This window comes from Eleutherodactylus coqui, chromosome 7 (genome assembly GCF_035609145.1).
Source record: "Eleutherodactylus coqui strain aEleCoq1 chromosome 7, aEleCoq1.hap1, whole genome shotgun sequence".
Classification (NCBI taxonomy): domain Eukaryota; kingdom Metazoa; phylum Chordata; class Amphibia; order Anura; family Eleutherodactylidae; genus Eleutherodactylus; species Eleutherodactylus coqui.
The window spans coordinates 198280350-198306559 of NC_089843.1; the positions used below are offsets into that span (position 1 = coordinate 198280350).

Genomic DNA, 26210 nt, shown 5'->3' on the forward strand with positions numbered 1-26210 from the left:
CTATAGAGACTTATATCATTACACGTGCAGTTTCAACGAACTGCGATAAATAGAAGTGGGTCAGGGGAAATCTTTAATGCATGCCCCTCGTAGATCAATGTGAAAATGAACATAAGATATTTGAATGTTACAATTAAACTTCTGGCAGAAATAGGAGACCACAAATGGGAAACTAGTAATTTGGGATGAAATTGAAAGACAACATAACAGGAAATTTATAAAAAAAACATTTATAATACTCTATATGGAGTACACACTGATGGGAAGGGAAAGAAGAAGAAAAAAAAAAACAAAAAAAACTCACCATAGAAGTGTTTCATGGATGGGTCTATGCAGCAGACTTATCCATCAGAGACCAAGGTTTGTGGGGGTCCAAGAGAAATCCTGTTAGCCTAAAGGAATAAAGATATAATGGGACTAGAACTATGCACAAATAGTGTGCACTAGGGAATGGCTGGTTGGATAGGAAGGGGATGACAGAGTTTATTTAATGCACCCTCACCCATTGAAAGCTGAGTAATTAGTCTCCTACTGTGCTAAAGTACTTTAGTATTGTCTGATCTCCATGTTTTCGATCTGTGCCTGTCCTATTCAGCTTTCCCAGTTTCTTCTTTCTTGACCTCGGATTGCTCATTGACCACAATTATTCTGCCTGCCCTTGGCCTGCTTCTCAGCTACAAAAGGAAATCTGCCTGTCCTGACCTCATCTCTATTCCTTGAATACATATTTGTCTGTACCTTTGGGTACCGCATTACACAAGTGTCCTTTCCGCTACATCTAAATTCTCTGGAATGCCTAGTAGGGTACATTACGGTATGTCTTACCAAGTTGTGTCAGCTGTCTCTTAATCAACACCATTTCTGGGGTAGCAGTCTTGGGTTTCCTGCAGCAAAAACCAGCTCCCAATTGGGGGGTTAACTGCTGAAAACTAGGGATTCCCAGGTGCAGACCCCCATACCTAGGACTTGGTCTGTACTATGAATGCTGCAGAACTTCTGCAGCAAAACTTGCTCTGGATATGCCATAGCATTTACGCTGTGTGTGAAAACAGCCTTAGGCCCCCTGCACACGGAGGGAAATTCCCGCAGAATTTCTGCCCATGGACGCTGCCATAGGATTGCATTAGAAAATGCAATCCTATGCACACAGCCGCGATTTTTCCGCGTGAAATCACACACAGAAAACAAATCGCGGCATGTTCTATTTCTGTGCGGGGATCGCAGAGGCCCGCTCAGAAATGCCTCTCCCGGCGCCCCGACTCTGCGGACGCGCCGGCTGGGCGGTAGCCAGACCCATGGGAGCAGGTGAGACCCGCACCGGTTCCTGCAGGGGCACGGGTCGGATCCCGCTGCGAGAATTCTCCGACCCGGCCGTCTGCAGGCGGCCTTAGGGTGAATTCAGATGCGGCAGACTTGCTGATTCAGTACTGCAAATCCACAGTACCTTAGAATGCAATACATGGGAATGGGGTTTAGAAAACACAATCCACATGTAATGGACATTCTCCACATGGAACAAGCAGCATGCAGTGTGTTTTCATATTCATACTTACTTATTTTGTTGCAGATTTTCACTGTTGATTTCACTCTTTGTAAAGCTAAGGGTAAAATCCATGGATCGTCCATGGAAAATCTGCAACAAGTTCTGCATGTAGTGCATGCGGATTTTGTCAGATACTTTGCTTAATTCTCAAAGAATAGTGGTGGACTTTGCTGCAAATTTCTGCTTCAATGTCAAAACTCACCATTACTGGATAATAACTGCTATACAAAGAACAAACTCATTCCCCCTCCTACATAGAAGACCCATACTTCCCCCTTCAGCCCCATGCAAAATATATCACTCCTCCTCCCTTCATCTGCACCCACAGTCTCTGTAAAAATGGCACTCTCTACCTTTCAGTCATCCATTATACAATATCATGTAAAAAAAATACAACTCTCCTGTCTTCATCTTCTCCAAGTCCCATGTAAAAACCTCAGTGCCTTCTCTTGATTCCCTCCAATATATAGTCCCATGCAAAACGCTTCCCCAGAATACATGTCTAGCTTATCTCCTTATGAGGCCGCTTTCTTGTCCCGCCCCCTGTGACACACACCTACCAGCTGCAGCAGCTTTATGCTGGACACAGTACAGGGGTGGTATACAGCTTACAAAAGTATCCACCGACCAGAACATTCGTTAGAGAAGCCCCTAAGCAATGGCCCCAGAACTTTTACGCACTCCTGAAAAGCACCCTCATTAGCGCCTGTACCCTTGATAATGTTGGTATACCATGAAACTTGTGAACTTGTCTGTTGGGTGGTGGTGGAAGAGAGTTGTTATTCTCACCAGGACTTGTGCCTTTTAACCCTTTCTAATCCACTATCTGACGTCGGAAGACGTCCGGCAGGGTATTCTTACTGAATATTACTGGCCGCTCTGCTGTCAGGGGCCTCTCCAGCATGTCCAATACCGCAGTACTGGCTCTAGCCAGCAGATGGCACCATTGTATAATGGCAGAAAGAGAAAGCCCCCTAGGAAACCCTGAATCCAAAATTGGATTGCGAAGGGTTAATATTGTGTATGATCTATCTAAAACAGCCAAACAATTGACACAGTGGGCCTCATTTATCAAAACCGTATGAGGGTATAGTCACACATCGCAGAAATGCTGCATCAAAATCTGTACAATTAGTGCGGACTTTGACTCTGCTTCAGCTGCAGATCCAGCGCCGATTTCAGGCTGTAACGTCGCTCCTCTCACCTCGGAGTCCTTCAAGGCAGCGCACATCCCTCACCCAGCAACCGCTACTGGTCTGGTGATGTGGCAGTTGATGCATCACCCAACCAGCGGAGTGCTCAGTAACAGTTGCTGGGTGAGGGATGTGCACCGAGGTTAGAGGAGTGGCGTTACAGGACCTGCAGCTGAAACAGAGTCAAAATCTATACCAACGATGCAGACTTTGATGTGGAAAATGGAATGCACAGCATTTCCACTACGTGTGAACATACCACAGCAACCAATCACAGCTCAGCTTTCATTCCTACAGAACAGCTTTAGAAAAGAAAGCCGAGCTCTGACTTGTTGGTAGGAGCATCTAAGACAGCCTTGATAAATGAGACCCACTGTGTGTCTGTAGTCTATGACTGATTATTGTAATCAGACTAGTACACAGGGCAAATATATCTAGACAGGCGATTCCTAAACTTGTCCTGATAGAATCTGTGCCAAGTGAAAATCACCTAATTTAAATACCAAATGAGGCCCATTTTGCTGCATTGTCTGTCTGGCACAACTTATAGCATTGGGTTGTGCCAGACAGACAGACCTCATTGTAAAATAGTTAGTCGGTTTGACTCACAGAACACAATTTTTTGCCATCAAATATAATGGAATCTGTTATTGGAGCCCCCAACGCAGATGTAAACAGCGCCTTAAAGAGTAAGTAAGGAGTCAGGCACATTTAGCTGCGGGTGATGGGCGTTCAGCCTGAGAACAGTACGTATTTATTTAAAGGGAGGGATTATACATGTTATACTCAAATTCACAAAAAAAGTATTAGCCAATTAAGAACAGACTGGAAACAGAGGAAACCCCTCATTATAAAATAGGATAATATGTGAACAAAAGCAATGTATTTATCTTGTAGGCCAAGTCCGGACTTGCTTAAATTCGTACACTTCTGCCATTATAAAAGAAAAAGAATGTCTTCAACTTGAAGTATGGTGCATCCCAGTGGAATCTCTGCGTATTCGGCTCCTGTAGGAACATTAGCCTTCTTGCTGCTGAATGAAAGGATTCGGAATGGCCTCCATACCATCCTGCGGGCAGATGAGGACCACAGATGTCCCTCTACAAACAACAAGTCCAAGTTGCCGTGTGTCTTCTGTTAACTTGTACTGATCATCAGGATCTGCAGGAACAACAAGGGAATATTAAAACTATTTCCTGACATTACTGTGGCATCAACATATTGTTGAACATGGAACCAGGTTAAACATTGGCTGGCACGCTCATGGCAAGGCAACCTAAATTCTGAGAGTTCGTACGAGGCGTGATAGTGGGTACCAGACAGGTGGGACATTCCATTTCCGAAGTTGTGCGGGCGTTTAACATTCCTCGAACTGTTATATGTGTGTTGGGAAACTGTTTCAGAAGGCATCACCACCCACAGTGGACAGCACAGTAGCCGTCCGCGGGTGGTTTATGATTGCAGCCAGTGGCATCTGGCTAGAATAGTCCATGTGAACAAGCAAGCAATTCGGGCACAAATCACATCCACATTCAGTGCACAAGGCCCCTCATGCATATCCCGCAGGTCAGTGCAGCGTTATCTTCCACGGGATATGGGAGCAGGACCAGGACGCCTCTGTTAACACCGCAACACTTGACACAGCGCCAAACCTGGGCTCATAATGTTGCTTTCTCAATCCTAGAGGACTGGCGTGGTCTCATGGGTCACGGTTCCAATTGAATCAGGCTCATCTGTGGTGCAGACCCCATGTAGCCATGGACCCCAGCAGTCACTGTACAGGCTGGTGGGGATTCCATACTGGTGTGGGGTGTGTTCCCCTAGCATTGGTTGAGTCCTCCAGGCCCTCTAAACACATCATTGACTGGTGCCCACTACGTTTCTCTGCTTGGTGACCCTTACAACCCTTTATGGATTTTTATGTACCCTCACAATGATACAATATTCCAGCAGGATAATGCTCCATGCCATTGGGCCCAAGTTATCAGAATTGGTTCGAGGAGCATCCTGGAAAGTTCCTATGAATGGAGTAGCCAGCATGTTCGCACGACTTGAACCCAACTGAGCATTTATGAGATGTGGTGGTGAAGTCCACTTGCACATGACATCAAACACCTACAAATACCATAAAGCTGTGGGTTGCTGTTCAGACGTCATGGCTCCAAATCTCTCCTGATGTCTTTTATTAACTTGTGCAATCAATGCATGTTGAGATGCTGCACTTCACCAGGCTAGAAAGGCCCTACATGATATTTCCTATCCCGTGACTTTTGGCACATTAGTGTATGACGACAAATCAATTACTAGAACATATTTGGATTGGTGAAGTCTTCCTTTATTCTTGGGAAAAATAAAATCTCTGTATATCCTGGAAAAATATGTCTATGTTCACACGGTGGATTTTTTTTCTCTAAAAAGGGCTATCCGGGGATTTAAATTTTTACCGGGTCCCACTGTCAGACCCCCCACTTCCAGTTGTGTTCCGACAAGACGTCACGTGGTTCTGCGGTAGCCAGTGTCTGTGAGGGACAGGATTTCAACTCATTATAATTAAGCAAGTCCCTTCTCTCTATCACCGCATCGGCCCAGTTACCTCCTACAACACTAAAAAGTTACCGTATATACTCGAGTATAAGCAGAGTTTTTCAGCACAAAAATTGTGCTGAAAAAGTACAAAAGTGAGGTAAAAAGAAAAAAAATAAATAAAAAGCCTCAATATTCACCTCTCAGCTGGCATCTGTGTCCCCAACACGATGCTGCCCCCGGCGGTGCGGCAAGCCTGCTTCAGTCTTCTCCCCGCTGTCCTCTCCCTGGCTTGGTTTTGAAATCAGCCCTGTGTGAGGAAGCGCTGTGATTGGATCGAGCGCTGGCCAATCACAGCAGGCGCTCGATAAACCAATCACAGCCATTCAGTGATGTAATTCTGAATGGCTGTCATTGGCTGGCGCTCGATCCAATCACAGCGCTTCCTCACACAGCGCTTACGGTGGGAATTTCAAAACCAAGCCAGGGAGATGACAGCGGGGAGAAGACTGAAGCAGCTTGCCGCACCGCCGGAGACACAGACGCTGGCTGGGAGGTGAGTATTGCGTTTTTTTCCCCCCACCTAGTATACACTCGAGTATAGCTCTGCTTATACTCGAGTCAATGAGTTTCAATAATTTTTTGTGGTAAAACTTATTAACTCGGCTTATACTTGGGTCCGCTAATACTCAAGTATATATGGGTAAGTTATGGTGCCGTTAGGGGAGGTGACAGGGAGCCGGGGGATTTATTTTTTATACTAATTTGCTCTCGTGATTCTGTGTCGCATTAAAATCTGACGCTCTTCCGATTACCGTGTGCGCACTCTCCCATACAAGTCTATGGCAGTCTGAAAAGAGTCAGATTTGTGCATGATGTGATCTTATGCAGGGAACACCGTGAGAACTGGGGAGTGGGTGAGTTTAAGAAAATAAAACCCTCACCCGGCTCCGTCACCTCCCCCACCAGCAGTACAAATTAGTTTATACGGTAGCGCTGGTGGGAGGCGACTTTTTCCTTTTAACACCAATTACACGTCAACTCTGCAGTGCACTATTAAAGGGGTTGTCCATGATTAGCAAAACATGACTGCTTTCTTCCAGAAACAGGACCACTCCTGTTCATAGCTTGTGTGTGATATTGCAGCTCAGCTCCATTGAAGTGCATGGGAGCTGAGCTGCAATACCAGACACTACTCATGGCCAAGGGTGGCACTGTGCTTGGAAGAAAGCAGCCATGTTTTTCTAATCCTCGACAATCCCTTTAACGGAAATCCACGCCACAGTCTTTATGGTATGGATCTTTTCCAAGTCGCTGAATAAAAAGAAGTGAAATTTCACATCTTTATGCAGATTCCACATTAGGAAATCCTATACTATGCATGTAACATATATGCAAAAAAAACAAAACTAAACTAAAAATAATACATACAAGCGTTTAAAGTTGCATACTTTTATACCCCCATAAACGTCCAACATACAAGCTAAACATACACTAAAATGTGTTATGGACAGCACCTTATATAAACAGTTTACACTCACCCCTCATATATTCTATGGTTCCATCCAATACGAGATTCAGCAGAGGATCAAATCCCTTCAAGACTCCACTGGCTGTAAAAGCAAAAAATATATTTTTTTAGTCTGATCATCACAGGCGAGGTGAAGAAAACTGCATTATTACCACGATGTGTGTTCTCAGATTGGAAACTGCAGAGTTTTATCACAGACCAGACTATTACAGCAGAGCAGAGACGAGCGCCAGATGCCACAGCAAGGAGAAGCCAGCGCCCTTCTAGTGTATTCTCAAGCCTCCAGACTACTTAGATCTACTTCATCCCTTTTGTTTTTATATGTGTATTTCATAAAGGCAATTGCAGACACTGTTCAGATACAAAATATTAACTTTAACCCCTTTAACACGGGTGTGTGTGTATTGTACGATATATATATATATATATATATATATATATATATATATATATATATATATATATATATATATATATATATACGAAAGGACTGACTGACTAAAAGTTCTCCGGATTCCCGATGTCGTAGAAACATGAATTTTGGCACAAGCATAGATTATCTCCAAAATAGGAAAAGTAATTGGGTCCCAACTCGATTATTCAATTCTAGCACAAAAGAATTAGCGTCCAAATTTTACGTACGGAATCTAATTCTCTCACTTCTTGGTGTCATAGAAACATGAAATTTGGCACGAGCATTGATTATGTCATAAATAGGAAAAGCTAATAGGTCCCAACCCCATTATTCAAATCTATGCGCAAAAGAATTAGCGTCCAAATTTTACGTACGGAATGTAATTTTCTCACTTTCCGGTGTCATAGAAACGTGAAATTTGGCACGAGCATTGATTATGTCATAAATAGGAAAAGTTAATGGGTCCCAACTCGATTATTCAATTCTATGCGCAAAAGAATTAGCGTCCAAATTTTACGTATAGAATGAGCGCAAAAGAATTAGCGTCCAAATTTTACGTATGGAATCTAATACTCTCACTTCCTGATGTCATTTTATATAAAGGAAACGTCGCATGGTTACCTCCCGGTGGTGTCTTCTAGGTAACGCAGAGAACTATGCAAAATGGTGAACATATGTTTTTCCTCGGTATCTCTAAATTAACGACGACTTCATAAAATTTTCCGTGTGAACACCAGATAAACACCAGTACCAAATTAACTCGGGCGAAGCCGGGTATATCAGCTAGTATATTATATATATTGCAGCATGGCAGTAGTTTCTGTCCTGCACCATATACATATGGCACCAATTACGAGGTGGCTCAGAAGCTCTCACAGCTCCGTAGATGTAAAATAAAACTTACATCTCTCTTTTATTGTGCAAATAGAATTAAAAAAGTGAATGGCTTACAAAAAATAAAAAAAATATAATTGCAGGTTTTTTTGAACAGCTCAGCTCCTAAAAATGCAATCAAAATTTTCCAGTTTACTTCCCCTTCAAAAATTATTAACCCCTTAGTGACGAAGCCTGTTTGCGCCTTAGAGACGGAGCCAAATTTTGGAACTCTGACATGCGTCGTTCAACGTAGCATAACTCCGTAAAGGCTTTACATATCCAAGTGATTCTAACATTGTTTTTTCGTCACATGTTGTACTTCATTTTGGTTGTAAAAAGAGACCGATATAATGTGTATATTTATTAAAAGCGCCAAAATTGGGAAAATTTTGAAAAAATTGTCATTTTTTCACATTTTCAACTGTAATATCTCAAATATGTCCAAACATACTGTACAAATTTTTGATAAGATATATATTTCCATCTGTTTACTTTATTCTGAATGCACATTTGAAAAACTTGTGTTTTTTTTAACCATTTAGAGGACGTACAAATTTAACATTACTTTTCAGCATTTTGAGGAACACTTTGTTTTCCTGCTCCAAGCCAAGTTTGCAAAGGCTCATGAGTGTCAGAATAATAGATATTTCCACAAATGACCCCATTTTAAAAAACTACACCCCTTAATGTATTCACTGAGGGGTCTCATGAGCATTTTGACCCCACAGTTTTTTTTCAGGAATTAATTAAATTTAGAGGAGAAAAAAAATAAAATTTCATATTTTTGCAAATATGTCATTTTAAAGACATATTGTTTTCCTATAGGGCCCATAAAAATGAGGATTTATACCCCAAAATGGATACCCCCGTTTCTCCAGTGTTCAGAAATATACCCATTGTGGCCCTAATCTTATGTCTGGATGCACAACGGGGCCCAAAATGAAAGGAGCAGTCAGTGTCTTTCAGATCATAAATTTTGCTTGAAGGCGTTTTAGGCCCCATAGCACATTTGTAGAGCTCTTGAGCGGCCAAAACCAAAGAGAACCCCCACAGGTGACCCCATTTTGAAAACTAGACCCCTTAACGAATTTATCTAGGGGTGTACTGCCCATTTTGACCCCACAGTTTTTGAATGAATTCAAGCAAAGCAAAAGGAAAAAAATGTGATTTTCGGTCATTTTAAAAACTGTTTTTTTGGTACAGCACACACATGAATGAAGACTTTCACCCCAAAATGGATTCCCCTGTTTGTCCCGTGTTCAGAACCATACCCCTTGTGGCCCTAATCTACTTAAAGGACACATGGCTAGGCCTATAATAGAAGGAGCCCCCGTTGGATTTCAGGGTACAATGGAATAAATTCCAGGCCCCATCGCCCACTTGTAGAGACATTGAGCGTCCAAAACGATAAAGAACCCCCTCAAATGACCCCATTTTAAAAACTAGACCCCTTAACGAATTCATCTAGGGGTGTACTGTGTATTTTGACCCCACTGTATTTGAATAAATCTAAGCAAAGCAGAAGGAAAAAATTACGATTTTCATTTTTTTTTGGCAATTTCATCAATTTAAAAACTGTTTTTTTTTTTGTACAATATACATAGGAATGAAGACATTCACCCCAAAATGGATACCCCCGTTTGTCCCGTGTTCAAAAACATACCTATTGTGGCCCTAATCTACTTACAGGGCCCATAATGCAGGGAACACCCGCTGGATTGCAGGGCACAACTGAATAAATCCCAGGCCCCATTGCTTATTTGTACGGAATAAAAACACACACGCGCGCGCGCGCACACACACTCGCGCGATCGCATCGGTGAGGGGAGATGAACATTCACCTTTTTTTTTTACTTTTAGGTGATCGCCATTATCCATTGGATAACTGCGAACACGTGACCAGGAACCGCTCACCACGGCCCCCGTGAAATCTCCAGGCTCTCGGCTAAGTTTTGTAGCCAGGAGCAGGGAGATTTTAAATTATCACAGCTTTTCCGCATGCGCCTGCCAATGTGGCGATGGGCGCGTGCGCAGAAGCTGGGGTAAGGTCCGCGGATAAATCCCGGGCCTTAGGTACGTCATTTCATCCTTCCTCACAGATATGATCCGTGGGGGGAGATGAAATGCAAGCTTTTTTTTTACTTTTTACACTTTCTTTTTACTTTACATGATCACTGTCATCCATTGGATAACAGTGATCATGTCCCTGGTGACATCTCTCTGCTTCTGGCTACACATGGCAGCCAGGAGCAGAGGGATTTTAAATTTCCCGGGGCTCGAGCCCCTCTGTGCACACGCCCGATGTCAATCATCGGGCGCGCATGCGCAGACGGGCACTTCGGGTCCCGGGACATCGCAGAGGACCCGAGGTGAGTATTTTCACCTCCCCTCATGGATCCGATCCATGAGGGGAGGTGAAACTTTACTTTTTTTTAACTTTTTCGCGATCGCCGCTATCCAATGGATAAAGCAGCCGATGCTCTCCTCTGCCCGCTCATCCCATTAGGTGTGAAAAAAAACCCCCAAAAAAACACACATCTGCATGCTTTTACTGCGGTGCGGATGCTAATGCATCCTTATGGGCGGCAAGAGGTGCAGGGGCCCCGCGCGGATTTTATAATTAAAATCCGCATCTGGACATTGGGCCTTACAAGGAGAAAAAGCTGACAGCTTGAATATTGTAAACTTCTCAAAATTTTCTCTAAACATATGATTTTAACTACTTAACGCTACAGGTTGTAGCTACACCCTGCAGCTTCAGGGTCTGTATGGAGGGAGATTGTGGGGCGATCTCACTCCATACAACGCAGATGACGGTAGTTTCTTACAGCTGACAACAGCCCACAACAACTCAGATAAGCCGCGCCGCTCATCGGAGCTATTAACCCATTAAATGCCGCAGTCAATTTTGACAGTGGCATTTAAATGCCTCGACCGATGTTCGTGAGTCCTACACAGTCCCCCGCAATCAGATCGCAGGTTGCCTTGCGGTTGTCATGGTACCCGGGGGCCTTTGCAGAGTGCCTATTGAGCCATGGAGCCATGCTTGTGCTGTGGTATAGAATGTGACCACCATGTAACCGCCGGGGTTCCCTGCTACAGCAGAGCTAGAGGGTCATACTAGACCCTGGCTAGCTCTGCCAGTGACTAATGTCACTACAGGGGTTGCTTTGCCCTGTAACTGGGGCTCCTATGGATGCCCAGCTACAGTGGGAAAGTGTCAAAAAAAAAAAAAAATGGCCTCCAGAGGTCTTATATGACGTCATGGGGGACATAGATAGTAAAAAACATAATTACATACATAAGTAAGACAAAATTACAGAATAAAACAACAATATATACATAACCGTCGCCAACCAAAACCGTCGCCGTATGCGCCCTGTAAACCAAAACCATACATACTATACAAAACCTCCGAAACAAATAGAGGAACCCGTTGCCATACTTTATTTTAGCATAAATATACTAAATTAATAAAAAGAAAAATTTTAAAAATATAAGAAGAAAAAAATAATTCTTTTTTCTAAGCATAAAACTGAAAAACAGAAAAAAAAGGCAGTGAAAAACATTTAAGAATAGCCCTATATGTCACAGAAAAAAAATGCAGTAAAATACATTTTGGTAGCTAAAGGCAACAAAATAGGGCAGTAAAGCAGCCGCATGGGTAAAATCCCTAAAAAGTGTCTGGTCCTTGAGGTACAAAACAGCCTAGTCCTTAAGGGGTTAATACACAACAGTGTGTGAGGATGAAAGAGACATCTGTCCATCCAGTTCAGCCCCCCTCCCCCACCCCAATGTTGATCCAGAGGAATCCAATGAGAAAGAAGCCATCGGGGAGGGAAATGCTGACAGTAAAGGTACATTTTGAGTGTCCCTTTCAAATGATCTTTGGCCACATGTATATAACTAGGCTGTGTATCATATGGAGCCGTGGGCGATGTGTGTGCGACCTTACAGAGCTCTACATGCTGTGGTAATACAAGTTCTTCACTAGAAGCTGTTTTCCTGGGGATAAAACAAGGAAGACTGTCTTCCAACAAGGACTGTCAGGGTTGTTATAGGGCAGTAGTGGCGAACCCACAGCATGCGTGCCAGAGGCAGCCCACAGAGCCCTCCCTGCTGGCACGCGTCGCCACCTTCCACTCACTACGATAGTGAATACCAGCAGGGGGAACGGCTCCCCTGCCGGCATTCACTCAGCAGCGCTGCTATCTGTGCTGATCCCGGCAGCACACTGACATCAGTGTGCACCTGTAATCAGCACTGCTGGAGGGCGCGCTGGGCAGAGGAGGAGCGGTGCTTCCACGAGGAGAAGGGGGAAGTATATGGGTCTCAGGGGGGCCGCCGCGGGAGGGGGTCACTGTGATATTGGGGGCTGCTGCGAGACTGGGTTGTCACTATTATCGCTCCCCCCCATCTTGTAATTTTTCTCACTGTTAGCACCCCTCCACCAGTGCGACTCTTCAAGTGATGCGGACGTGATGAGGGGAGCACGGCGGCGGCTGAAGTCATCTCAGACATGCAGCTGATTTCAAGTCAAAACCTGCATTGATGGTGGGGAATGTTCCACTGTGCAAAACCCGTAGCGTTTCTGCTACATGTGAATGAACCCCAAGACTGAACACGTAGACAGTACCTTCTCTACCGCCTTGGAATTTCACTCGAATCGTCTTGTCAATGTACTTGGACAGGTCGAGGATACTTTCCTTCTTTTTCTTTTCTTTATCCTGATTTACAAATAAAAAAAAACAAAACACATATCTATCAGCAAAATATATTCAGATACCAGAAACAAATGCAGACAACACTGTAACATACAGCTTCAACGAAGACCAAGGCCTCCTGTCTACGGGGAAAACCAGGCCCACGCGGATTTCTGCTGCGAATGCACTATAATGGTCTTTTGTTTCATGCGGAAGATCAATTGAGCTATGAGCTCTATGAGCTCCCCGCACGCGTGATCCGCACTAAAATGGAGCATGTCGAAACCCACAAATCACTTAAAATACCATCCATGGCTATTTAATTAACTGCGGATGGTCAATGCTTTCCTATGAGATGTGGATTTGCGGTTTTTTTCACGCACAGATTTGCTAAGTACAATTTCCCTGTGGACACGAGGCCTAACGCCCGATGTCCACGGGTGGGTTTGATGCGCGGAAGATCCACAAATCAAGCCGCCCATAGGGAAACATGGCCGTCCACAAATGAAATAAAGCATGCGATGGAAGAAATTCTTCGCTGTCCAAAATAAGGAAAACCTGTCAGCCCTGGGCCTTGATCCAGAGGATGCATCTGCCTTACAGGACCTTGAAACCGAATCTTCTCGTCCCATTGGTCAGGGTCCCTTTACCAACCTGAAGCCCCGTAACACTTCAAATCCGGCAAATCTTTGTTGTCCTGAATTGGACATTTATGAAAAAAATGGTTGCTAAAGAATTGAAGTCTATCACACCCCCTCACTCAAAACCCCCCAATATATCTAGATCTGAATGGAAATCGTTGAAGTCTTTAGAGTCTAATGACTCACTAATTATCAAGTCAGCAGATGAGGGGGGGTAACATTGTCATCATGGGGAGGGAACAGTACATAGATATGTGCATGGGACTTCTTAAGGATACATCCACCTACCGGGTGCTTAGTGGTGATCCCACTATGACCTTTTTGAAATCACTCCACGATCTATTGGTGAGAGGACTAGAGAATAAACTCATTAGTGACTCGGAGTTTAAATTCATGTATCCATCTACCCTGACCATAGCTAACTTCTATGCACTCCCTAAAGAGCACAAAGGCACCAGCCCCCTAAGAGGGAGGCCGATCGTCTCAGGGGTAAATAACCTCACACAAAATGTAAGCATCTACGTGGACAAAATCCGAAGACCTTCCGTAACATCATTAAGGTCACATGTTCGTGAACCAATGGACGTGTTAAGAATCCTGGAAGGCATTGTGGTGGAGTCAGGGACATTATTGGCCACAATTGATGTGGAGGCCCTCTACAGCTTGATTCTGCATACTGGTGGTATCGAGGCTGTTAGATTTTTTCTACAGCAGAGAGGGTCAGTATATTCAGGTCAGCTCATAATGCGTTTGTGTTAGAACTCTTGGAGTTCATCTTATGTCACAACTATTTCCTTTTTGACTTGAAGTACTTCCACCAGCTCAGGGGCACCGCGATGGGGACGCCGTGTGCCCCTTTGTATGCAAATGTGTACCTGGGCTGGAGGTCTTTCCTACGGAATTAAACAATTGGTCAGATAAGATCACATTGTGGTTGCATTTCATAGATGATATCTTTATTCTGTGGAACGGGGATGAGATGTCTTTCCTTTCTTTTATGGACCAACTTAACACCAATTCGTTAAATTTAAAATTCAGCTCAGCCATGAGCGGGACATCTATTCCATTTTTGGATATTATGGTGACAAAAATATTCTGATGGTTCGCTGGTCTCCACCTAATTTCGGAAACCGACAGCAACCAACAGCTTACTTAACTGGAAAAGTTTCCATCCCAAGCCCTTAACGATGGGTATCCCGAAAGGGCAGTTTTTGTGCGTCAAACGCAACTGCTCTGATAAGGCCACTTTCGAGCAAGAATGCGAAAAACTGACGAGACGTTTTCTTGATAGAGGCTATCTAGTGGAGGTGGTGAGTGAAGCCTAACAGTTTGCATATCGTCAAAATAGATCGGACCTTTTGGTTCCTTGCAATCGAGATGATAACTCTATATCACGTATAATTGGCACCTTCGACACGGGTGTGGGTCGTGTACGAGATACACTTCATCGTTACTGGGATATCTGGAGGAACGACGAGGACTTGAGAGATCTCCTCCCCGATAAACCTGCTATAACTTTCAGGAGAGGACGAAACCTGAGAGATCATCTAGTTAAGTCACCTCCACCCAACGTCTGGTAGCCAAACCTGGCTACATTCGCTTAAACCATCCGGTACTTTCCCTTGCCCGAATTGTGTTGCGTGCCCCTTTGTTCCAAAAAGTAATACTTTCACGAGTGCTTCAACTGGTCGCACGCCTAATATAGTGTACATGGCGACCGGTCCATGCCCACAAAACTACATCGGGAAGACGGTGCAACAATTCTGTAGACGTATCATGGGACACCTTGGTAATATAAGGAGAAATGAGTCTACATCTCTATCGGACCACATGCGGTCTGTGCATGCTGAAAACCCAGAGCAAATACAGGGTATAGAAGTCCTAAGAACATCTCATCGTAGAGGTAATATTGATCCGCGACTCCTACAAAAAGAGACTTCCTGGATTTTCCGTATGAATACTGTTTCTCCTAATGGACCTAATGAGATTCTGTCCTTTAGTAGTTTTATATAGACACTCACTCCTAGATTACATCTTCACATGAACAGTCTCGGCTATGACTATACTATTCTTCGAGGATTCTGAATTTTTGCTGTTTGAGTTTTTTTTTGTTTTATGCAGCCTTAAGCATCTCTCTATACTATCAATCTACATCTACACACTATTAGAGGAGTATTTATACCCGGACACTAATCCAGGGACTAAAATAATCATGGTTATTGGAGCACGAGTGTATGCGCTGTCAGATATTCGTATCACTGCTTATACTCCTTTTTTACAGTTTCCTTTATCTTGAACCATGGGTATATGTGTTTATAGAAGAACTGTCACAACGCTCATAGTTCCTGTTTGTATCAAACTGAGTGTCAATACGGAGTATATTCACAACACTCCCATTCCACTCTAAGGCCTCATGTCCACAGGGAAAGATCCGCAGCGGGTCACCCGCTCGCGTGATCCGCGCCCCATAGGGATGCATTGGACACCCGTAATTAAATACCTGCGGATGTCATTTTCCCTTGAGGCGCGGATTGCGTGTGCGGGAAAACACCCGCAGCATGTTCCATTTCAGTGCGGGTCTCCTGCAGGCTTCTATTGAAGCCTATGGAAGCCGTCCGGATCCGTGGCATACCCGCAGCTGAATTCCTGCTCTCCGGCGCAGGAGTGCAGGAGAGCAGGAGTTCAAAAAAAAAAAAAAGTGCACGGTGCAGGCGGCGTGCCAAGCATATTCGCCAGGGCGAAGAAAGAAGATCTGGCCGCGACGGAGGGCAGATCCGCAGCGTCCGGACAGGTAAGTAATGCTTACTTTTAGGCCTCATGTCCACAAGAAAGGAGGGACCCGCTGCGGGATTCTGCATGAAGAATCCGCGGCAGGCCTGATTTTGTGGACATGAGGCCTAATACTCTCCGTTTAGATTGTAGGGAGTTTGTAATCCCTAATCTGTATCTAGGAGGGATCTATAGTGATATACAGATTGATTTTCATCTATTGGTCACTCACCTACCTCCTACTATGCTTTGGAAACAGGCCATCACAGTCTTTCATACAACTTTCTAGGAGCGATCATGTGACCGGTCAGGTGACATTCAGTGACGCTCCCTTGCTGTCCTGGGTACCTCGCGCGCCAGTCACTCCCTCTGATGACGTGGCAGCCCTCCGTCATACCTTGCGCATGCTCATTATAGCACAGGACTGGCTAGCCGGCAGACGCATCTACTGCATGTGCATCATACTTTCCCGCGAGCGCTACACTACTCGCTATCGGCATCTACATCTCTTTCTTCATGTGGCGAGGTGATCTGACGGAGTATATAAATTCGCTACGTATGTACGGGGGACAAGGCAACGGAAGGTGACTGATGTGATAGGTGGGTGGTTCCCTACACTTCTACAACACAGCTACTGTCCTCCCATTGGTGTTTTATGTGAGGAAGGCGGGTTATGGCTGCTATTTAATCCCTGCTGCCCTGACAGAGCTTCATAACCGCCGGTCTAGCACCAAGGCCGGAGGCTCTATCTCTTGCTCCATTCATCTTTTATGCTCTATATGTAGAACTGAAGCTTACAGTATCTGTCTGGTAGCTCAAAACCTTTGATATTAGACCTTGCAGGGATTAAGGGGCTACTCCTTATTTTAGAGGTCCCATCTTTAATCTGCAATTGCAAGGTTCTGATATGCACACAGCAAATCTTGTAGGCTTCTGTGCCATCGCTTACATAGAGGCTACTGGCTACTCCTATTCTGGCAGCTTCCTGGTCTATGCTCATTATAACTGGGACACTCCCTGAACATCGAGTGTTCATTAGACAGTTAGGGCTACTTTCCAGCCCGGTTTGAACTACAGCCATTCAGTATCCACTACGCAGCGCAGTTGCTATCATACATAAGAGTGTGTCTGTATTAGTGTACTATATAGTTGGCCTGATTACATTTAGGGTCCTGATGAATGGTCCCCATGTGACACTGAAACGCGTCCAACCAGAACCAACCAAAAATATATAAATCATCATTTTGAGGAACCAACTATTACCTATGAGCTATCATATCTATAAGATCAATGAGTACACTACTACTTATAAGGCCGCCTGCAGACGGGCGGGTCGGATCCGGTTGTGAGGATTCTCGCCGCGGGACCTGACCCGAGCGCCTGCAGAGAGCAGCGTGTACTCACCTGCGGCTGTTTGATGTGCCGGCTTTCCGGGCAGCCGGCGCATGCGTAGACCGGAGTCGGCGGCCGGGACTGACGTTTCCATGCGGGGCTCTGTGAGCCCTGCAGATAAATAGAAAATGCTGTGGTTTGTTTGCCACACGAGATTTGGCGCGGACAAAACGCAGCCGTCTGCCTAGGATTGCGTTTTCTAACGCAATCTTATGGCAGCTTCCAAGGGGGGAAATTCCGCGGGAAATCCAGCCGCGGAATTTCCGCCCATCTGCAGGCGGCCTGACATAAGCAAGAACTGAGAGCTTTTTGTTATTTTTTTCTCTGCTACTCCATATCTGTTCCACTATGTAATTAGATTTACTTTGTATACGTCTCCCAATTGACTGGGCTAGGAATGCACATATGTGCTTGTTAGACTTATTAACGTCCATTCCAATCTATCAATGCTGATTCTCAGTCATCTCAACAAACTTCCATTAAATAAGTATCTTTCAACAATTCTTTAGAATTGTGTTTAGTTGCGAGAAAAAAAATATAGTTTGTGTGTTTTTTGTAGTCTGTCCTCGTCAGCCCTTGATTTATTGAGGATTAATAAATATTGATTTTAGTCCGTCTATAACTGTGAGGCTTGAAATAAAGCCTGCGGATTTAATATGCGGACTTATAAGAATCGCAGCAGGCTTCATTTCAGTGCGGATCCTGCATGGATGGCAGTCAATGGAAGCTGTCCGATCCCCAGCCGCGAATTCCAACAAAAAAAAACAAACACTCCACTGCGCATGTGCAGCAGCGAGCTGAGCGGCGCTTTCACACACATACGCGTTAAGAAAATGTGGCCTCGGCTGCAGGAAGGGTTGGTTCTCGCTGCGGGCTCTGCATGTGAAATCTGACCCGCCCGTGGACGAGGCCTAAGGCCTCTCTCACACTACGTTCAGAAACCATGATTTTTACTGCGATTTCACACTATTTTTTTTTAAACGTATCCCTTCACTGTGATGGAGTACATTAATAAGTGCTAAACCGTGCGGAAGTAGGGCTAGAAACGCTGCGTCGGAGCTCTGGTCTGCGAGGCCCCATTGAAATCAAGGGAGGCTCAGAATAGTGTCTTTTAGCGGGTTAAAACGCTGTAAAAACCGCCTGTGTGAGAGCCGACCAATATAAAGGATATATCTTGTGAGGGCGGCTGCGTGCCAGCATGCAACACGGTTTACGGGACGCCACCGAAGCCGCAGCCAACAACAGAGCTTGGTGATCGGCCATTGGCTACAGCCCCTGTGACGTCCTGTAAACTGGGTGGGGTGCTGGGAGTATAGCGCCGTGTGTCGTTACTGCATGGGGAGGGGGGTCGCCCACAGCTCTCACAACTCAGACATCCCACTTAAGGGCCGCCAATACACCTTTTGACAGCCTGTATCGGCGGTCTATGTATGAAGAGCGATTGCGCTGCTCATCGGGGTCGTTAGCCTTTTAAATACTTCTGTCAATTCTGACAGCGGCATTTAAATCCGTCCCGTACAGCCCCCCGCGATGAGCTCACAGAGAGCCGTGCGGGTGTCATGGCGGCCAGGGGCCTTTGGAAAGTCAGACTGCAGTATGATGTAATGCTACAGCACATAATGCTACACACTGCAGGAGCGATCAAAGCGCCGCATGTCGTAACGCCCTTTTGCCATATTTATAATAAAAGAATCTAAATCATAAAACAGACACACGTTTGGTATCGCCGCGGCCTTAAGGCTCCTGTCCGCGGGCGGTTTTACATTGCGTTGCCCGCGGCGATAATCCGGCCGTGGGGAACAGTGCACACTTCCATAGTGTTGCTATGGAGAGCGCAGCCCCCCTGTCCATGAGTGGAGAATCATTCCGATTCTCTGCTCGCAGCTGGCAAACCGCAGCATGCTGCAAACTGACGCAATTTACTGTCCGTTGTTTTGCGACCCCTTTGAAATGAATGGGGAAATACGGACCCGTTTTATTCCAACGGAGCGGAGAGACGGAGGCGAGAGCAGCCGAGCCGCCGCCAGGCACACTGCACGGGGAATGCCCGGTGTACGTCACCGCCACAGCCGTTATACGGGGAGACTACAGCGCGGCGTCATAAACCAACAATCCCCCCCTCAGAGAACACACCGCTCTCTACTCACCGCCATCTTCCCGCGCCTCTAGCTCCCAAACCGGAACTTGCTACTTTAACTGGTTCGTGGGGGTCGCCACATCCCCCCATGCTAGCTCGTCTCTCGTCCCGTCCTTTCTTCTCGTCCCTAAACAGATTATATGAACGTTTACTATTGTGTCTATATATATAAACAAGACAGGCACCTTATGCTCTCCCTAAACCTAACATTAGGTCGGACTCCCTAATCGGTAGATTTTGGTACAGTCCAGCAGTATCAAACAGCAGAGGTCAAACTACCCAATTACCAGGTGGGAGCCATTTTGCTGTAGCCGTTTGCCCTCTCTTCGGCACACACTTGTCTCCTTGTGACCGGCTGTCAGCGGACATTCTGGGCCTGTAAACTGCGTGGATCTGATACTCTTGTTTCATGAGCGCTTCACCCAGCTTTATTACTCCTGTGCAGTTGTGTTATTAGACGCTGCTTAGATGTTGTGTTTGGGATCCTACAGGATAGAATACAAAGAGCTGGTTAACCCCTTAGGGACCAAGTATTGCAAGAGCCATAACTTGTCATAGCTATATTAGGGCTTTTTTCTTCTCTTTTGGGGGGGGGGGGGGGGGGGGTGACGAGTTCTATTTTTTAATGGCACCACTCATAAGGGTGTTCACACAGAACCATGATGGTTCAAAAAATTGCTTGATCGTTTATATTTGAGCAATAATCTTTCAGTGTAAATGCGGACAACGACAGAATGATGAAGCATGAAAATCAGCGCTGGCTCGCTCGCTAATCATTCGCTTTAAACAGCGATCGTTCAGTCGTTCTCACTCGGCGGAACGACTGGGCGGCCCTCTTCAAAAAATAAATGTCATCTTTGTGCCTAAACAGAGCGCCCGAGCGAACTGTGTCAATGATTTATCACTACGTGTAAAGGTTCACACTGGCGAGGGCGATATGATTCATGGCCCGATATCACCCTCGCAATCCATGTGAAACCCCTGGATGTGACAAGTCTCGCATTCCTGCAGGGATGAAGGAATCCCCAGCTGCAGCTGTCACCCATTGTTTGCAGTGGGTCTGGTGTTGCTGCCGCGGGCCCCATTGAAACCAATGGGCGATGCTGTGATTTTTTCCCCCTTTCATCGTAACACAATGCCATGCAGGGTAGCATCACAAATGTGAATGGACTCATTCAAAACAATGGGTTTCATATCTGTGAGATTTGTGCTTCTCGCATGATTTTCACACTGGTGTGAAGGCTCCCATAGGCTCCATTCAAACACCCAGCGTGTGACAATTCAATGCAAGTCCTGGCCCTCCCTACATCTACGGGCTCACGCAGGCGTGTTGTCACTACGTATTATCATGTGCGTAAAGCACAGTACGCAGCAAACACAAATGTACCGTGCGTATTCGCTGCATATGTTAAATCCCCGTAGCCTATGTCGTTGCACTAAACCGCACCAAAGTAGGACATGCTGCGTTTTTTTTTCACGTTCATAATACATGCGTCAAAAAGTGGCCCAATAGAAATGAATGGGTTTTATTCACTGCGGATTGTAGTAAAAGGTTAAGGGCGCCATCCAGACAGCGCTGGCTGTCAGTGGAGTGGAAGCCGCTCCTCCCCCTGTATAGCAGCCGGCACTTGTAACGGCAGGCGCAGCTCTCAGTGACATCAATGGCAGCTGTGCTTGTAATGCAGGCTGGGGTCCCATTGATGTCACTGAGAGCTGCGCCTGCAGTTACGTGTGCCGGCCGCTACACAGGGGAAGCAGGGCCTTCCGTTCCAACCCCAGCGTTGCCTGGAAAACCCCTTTAAGGGCGTGTTCTCACTACAAATAGGGCTCCTGTCCATGGGCGAATTTTCACTGCGTTCCTCGCTGCGATAATCCGGCCGCGGGGAATGAAGTGCACGCTTTCCATAGCGGTGCTGTTCACGAGCGGAGAAACATAGGGATTCTCTGCTCGCGGGCGGCAAATCGCAGCATGCTGCAATTGCCACGATTCTCCACGGTCAGCCTGTCAGATAGGCTCAGCGCGGAGATCCGTCAGCTGGCTCCTGCTCCCGGGCGGCGGCTCCCGCCGCAGGATATCGCAACGCCCGTGGACAGGGGGCCATAAAGACCAGTGGGAAAAGTGTGATGTATTTATTTGATAGGAATCCGCAGCAAAAATCTGAGAGTGACTCAATGCAGATCAGCAAATAATAGTATAAAAACCACTCTGCGTTCGGCCATGTTTGGGCTGCCAGACATCCGCGGCCGTACCCTACAGCTTTAGGCCGGGCTGACGGCTATAATTCGCTGCAGGAGACGAACGCAACGAGTGCGCAGTAACATTGCGTACCTGCTGAGCGCCGCCCCTCACCAGTCACTATCATGGGGTGTATGCACACGTAATACGCACCAAAACATGCTGCCATTTTGACCACATGCCCATGGCCGGGCCGGGTTACGGCTGCTACGAGATCTCGCAGTGAAATCCAACCCTGTGCCCCCCACGTACCCGCCTCGGATGCACTGCGGATGTGTCGGCAGACTGCCACCACACATGCGCACTGCAGAGAATGATGCGGATGCGCGGCGATTTCAAAATTGGCATTTCGGAATCTCCCTGGTACGGACGATGACTGCAATGGGAGCCGGCCGTGCGAGGCTCGTACAACAATAGAGCATGCTGCGATTCGTTCTCCGCGAGCGGGAATGGCAAGTGATGTCCGCTCGTGTGTGGAAGAATCATTTCACATTGCATGCTATGGGCGGACATTGCTGCGGAATCCGAGGCGGGCGTCTGGGCGCGAATTCCACAGCAAAAATCCATCCATGTGCATTGGGGCTTTACATTGTATTTAGCGCAAGTTGTGTGAGCGTCAACATGGCCACCTACAGCCGATTGATACGGCGTATTCCACGTTCAGAGTACGCTGTAGCGATACATTCGTGTGAGCCCGGCCTGCCAGGGGCGCCATTCTGAATCTTGGCTGAGGTAAAAGCCTATCTCCACCTCAGGATAATGAAGAGGATGGCAGCCATGATGCCAGGGGGGCTTTAGGGGGCGTTATTTGACGATAGAGGTTTCCCTGCCGGCTCTCCGCCATGCCCGTCAGTGAGGGGGAGGCGGCCATGGCGGACAGGCGGCTGAGGAGACGTGTGAGGTGACTCGCGCTGGGCGGGCTCCGGCGGCCGGCGCTCACTGCGCATGTGCAGAGCATGGCGCTGACGAGCAGCTGACTGGCAGGAGGCTTGTGTCTGTCCTAGCGGGTCGGAGACATGAAGGCTGCCATCTTCCTGCTGTCATGGATAGGTGTAGTCAGCCAGGTGAGTGCCGGCCCCCATTGGGGTGTCCGTCCTTGTGCCTCCCGCCGTCATGGCTGCCCGCACCTCCTATTACTCATCACATTGCCTCCATCCTGCCGTCCATGAAGGGGGAGGCAGACGAATGCCAGGCTGGGTGCATTAGTGCCCCATCAGAGACCCCCAGTGCCCCACAGCCACCCGTGTGCGCCGCAGTCCTCACGTCAGGGTGCGTTCACACGGGCCAGACGCTCTGGCGGTATGGCGCCCGTAAAACTGCGGTTCTGGATGTGGGCGATGCGGTTATAAATCCCATAGGAAATAAACGTGCGAGGAAGCGCCCACAAATAGCGTCAGCGTGCCGCGGTTCTTCAATCCCGCAGCCGCGCTCATGGGAATAAACGCATTGAAATCAACGTGTTATTAACGCCCGCATATCGCTATCAGACGGAGCTCGCACGTGGCGCTCGCCTGATGTATGCGCCCTAACTGCGCGGCACACGGACGTATCTGCACACGCAATGCGTGGAGAATAGAACACATTGATTACTGCGGGGTCGTCACATGTACGTATCGCATGTCTGTGCAGAAAACGCAGCGTGCCCTCGCTGTACCAACGGTCCCCGTAGGAGTCAATGGGGGGCGCAGCTGTGCGCCAAAAACGCAAGGTGATGCGTGAAACGCTGCGTAATTGTGCAGGAAGAACCACACGTCTGGAGCTCGTTAGACTGATTAGCCGTTTCAATTTTTGCGTATTTCCTTTTACCGCACGCAAATGAACATGAGTTATGTGCGCAAAAGTGCAGTAAAATACGCCGATGCAGATACACCTGCACTCATGTGAAGGGGGCGAAGGCCTGCGTTATGCGGGCACATTTGCGCAGTGACTAGAAGCCATTGATTGCGATGGGTTTGTTCACGTAAGCGATTTTTGTGCACTCCTTTCGTTCACGCAAAAAGAAAATGCGTAGTGTGCTCTTATTTCCCTGCGCATTTGCGCACAATAATGGCACATGATGACATATAATTAACTAACTTAATTGCCCGTTGCAATCAGCGGGGACATGGCGGGGGTTATTTTGCTCACGGCTTTTGCGCACAGAAAATGCAGTAAAATGCGCAGAGAGACGCAGCGCCCATCATGTCAATGCGCTGACGCCCGTCTGACCGCAGCCGAAGTCTGGGGTCACATGGGTTTTATTGGCAGCAGAAATCTCACGGTTTCGCCACAGCAAAAAACAACGAGATTTCCGCCGTGAAAGCGCTGCTTTAAAACCCTGCGCCATTTAGCTGTGCGTTTTGCAGTGGCTTGGCCGCATGCTTTTCCGTTGCGACCGACGCTCCCATAGAGAAAAGCGCAACTGAAAAAAAAAAATGGACCTGCTGCGGCCGGGGAGTCCGTGCCGCTGCGTCGGCTAATGCCAGCTTTGCCACAACAGATTGTCCATCCCATGTGGACAAGATTTTTGACAAATCTCGTCCACATGGCTGGCTAACCCCGGGATTAGCGGCCGCAGGCGGATCCGCCGCAGCGTAACTCCGCATGGAATTTCCACGGCAAATCCGCGCTGTGTGACCCCAGTCTTGGAGGCCCGTTTACACTGAATGATTACCACTCAAAATCCGTTCAGACGAGCCAAAATGAGTGATAATCATTACGTGTGAATGCAAATAAATCGCTCACTTATTGTTCGCAGTCGTTCTGACTTTTCAGTCAGCTTAAAAAACCTTGCTGGCTTTTCGTTCCGTGTAAACGCTCCCAGAGGACGTGAAGCGCTGAGCGAGAAGCCGGCAAGCCGCCAGTAGACTCACTTTGAATGCTCTGCACGAGCGCTGGCGACCTTAGCGGTGACTTCTGTGCTCGTGCAGTTGTCCAAGCGACTGTCGGCCCGTGTAAAGGGGCCCTAAGAGCGCTTTTACACGGAATGATCATTCAATCACTAAGTTGTCCGAGCTTGAATGGCAATCGCTCCGTGTAAACACAGCGAACAGTTGGGCGATGAATGATAAATCGCTCGCTTATTATTCATTTCTTGCGAGCGTGAAAACCATCGCTGGCTCGTTCGCTAATCGTTCGGTATAAACCGCCGCTCATTCACCGCTGCAGAGAGCCGAACAATCCTGTAACAAAAAAAGGTTAGCTTTGTGTTTAAACGGAGTGCCGAGCGCACTGTGAGGTCGCTCGCTCGGGCTAACTATTCCGTCCGTATGACCCTATTCACAAGAATGGAGTTCATAATTGTGTGAGACTGTCGGACGTGTGGCACCGCCCTTGGGGGACTTGTACATGTGCCAACTACTGGCTGAAAAAACACTCAAACTGATAGTTGTACCGTGTGAAAGCGGGAGCCGAGCGGGAAATCTCTTGTTAGTCACTTCATTTCAGCTCACTCAAAAGAAGCGAGTCCTCGCTCAGATCTCCGTGCGCTGCAAGACTGACCTGTCATTTCTCCCTCCTGCTCCCCTGCAAGCGATATTGCGCCTCGCCTGTGGTCAGGCAGCCTTAGTGTATCATTTTACCACCAGGGACCCTATTAAAGGGAACCTCTCCGGTAACCATAGGAATAGGTGATTCTAAGCACTTTTGCAATATGTTTTAGCAGTCTATTCTGTACATTTCGTAGAAAACCCCTCTTCACATCTATTTGGCCAGGAAAGGGCGATGCAGAGAAATCCATTTTCCGCTAAACAGGCAGCTCCCATCTGCGGTGTACCTACGCGGTTATGTCAAGTGCCGACACAGCGGCTTACATGGAACAGCGTAACAAATGTCTGTATTATATGTAGATTTCCCCCATAGCGTCTTCTTCTGACATCTTCTTTATTTAACGTTTCTACCTCCATCCCCTGGCGCTGTGAAGAGAGGGAAGCTGTCCTATGTGACAGACAGCGTCTCCTCTTCACAGCGCCTGTTCCTTGGCGGACCCCATACACTGTCGGGGTCTCTGTGCATCTGCTAGTGGCATACATTATATCACAGTATGTCACAACCCGAGACCGTGACGGTATATGAGGTCCGACGGGGAACAGGCGCTGTGAAGAGAAGCTGTCTGTAACATAGGATGGCTTTATTTCTTCACAGCAGTAGGAGCAATCTATTAAAAAGGTGTCAGGTAATCACACTAGGGGGAAAAGGAGTGTGAAGAATTAATGTAAAAATGATATATAGTGATTAAACATAAGGCAATCATTCAATTCTTATACTGTGCTA

At 46.8% G+C, this 26210-nt stretch overlaps 2 protein-coding genes across 4 annotated transcripts in view; one reads left to right on the forward strand and one right to left on the reverse strand.

The window, feature by feature from the left end:
• Window positions 1-3452: 3452 nt before the first annotated feature.
• Window positions 3453-19878, reverse strand: LSM7 (LSM7 homolog, U6 small nuclear RNA and mRNA degradation associated). The gene is made up of 4 exons (XM_066574230.1): window positions 19734-19878; window positions 12718-12808; window positions 6801-6872; window positions 3453-3897 (listed from the first exon to the last, which is right to left on the reverse strand). The coding sequence occupies exons 1-4, from the start codon at window positions 19737-19739 to the stop codon at window positions 3755-3757; spliced, it is 312 nt and encodes a 103-aa protein (XP_066430327.1). The 5' UTR covers window positions 19740-19878; the 3' UTR covers window positions 3453-3754.
• Window positions 19879-22894: 3016 nt separating this feature from the next.
• SPPL2B (signal peptide peptidase like 2B) overlaps window positions 22895-26210 on the forward strand; it is a 49067-nt gene continuing 45751 nt past the window's right edge. For all 3 annotated transcript variants that reach the window (XM_066574231.1, XM_066574233.1, XM_066574234.1), the window contains exon 1: window positions 22895-23023. In XM_066574231.1, coding sequence (XP_066430328.1) covers window positions 22976-23023 — 48 coding nt within the window. In that variant the 5' untranslated portion in view covers window positions 22895-22975. The remainder of the gene's footprint in view (window positions 23024-26210) is intronic.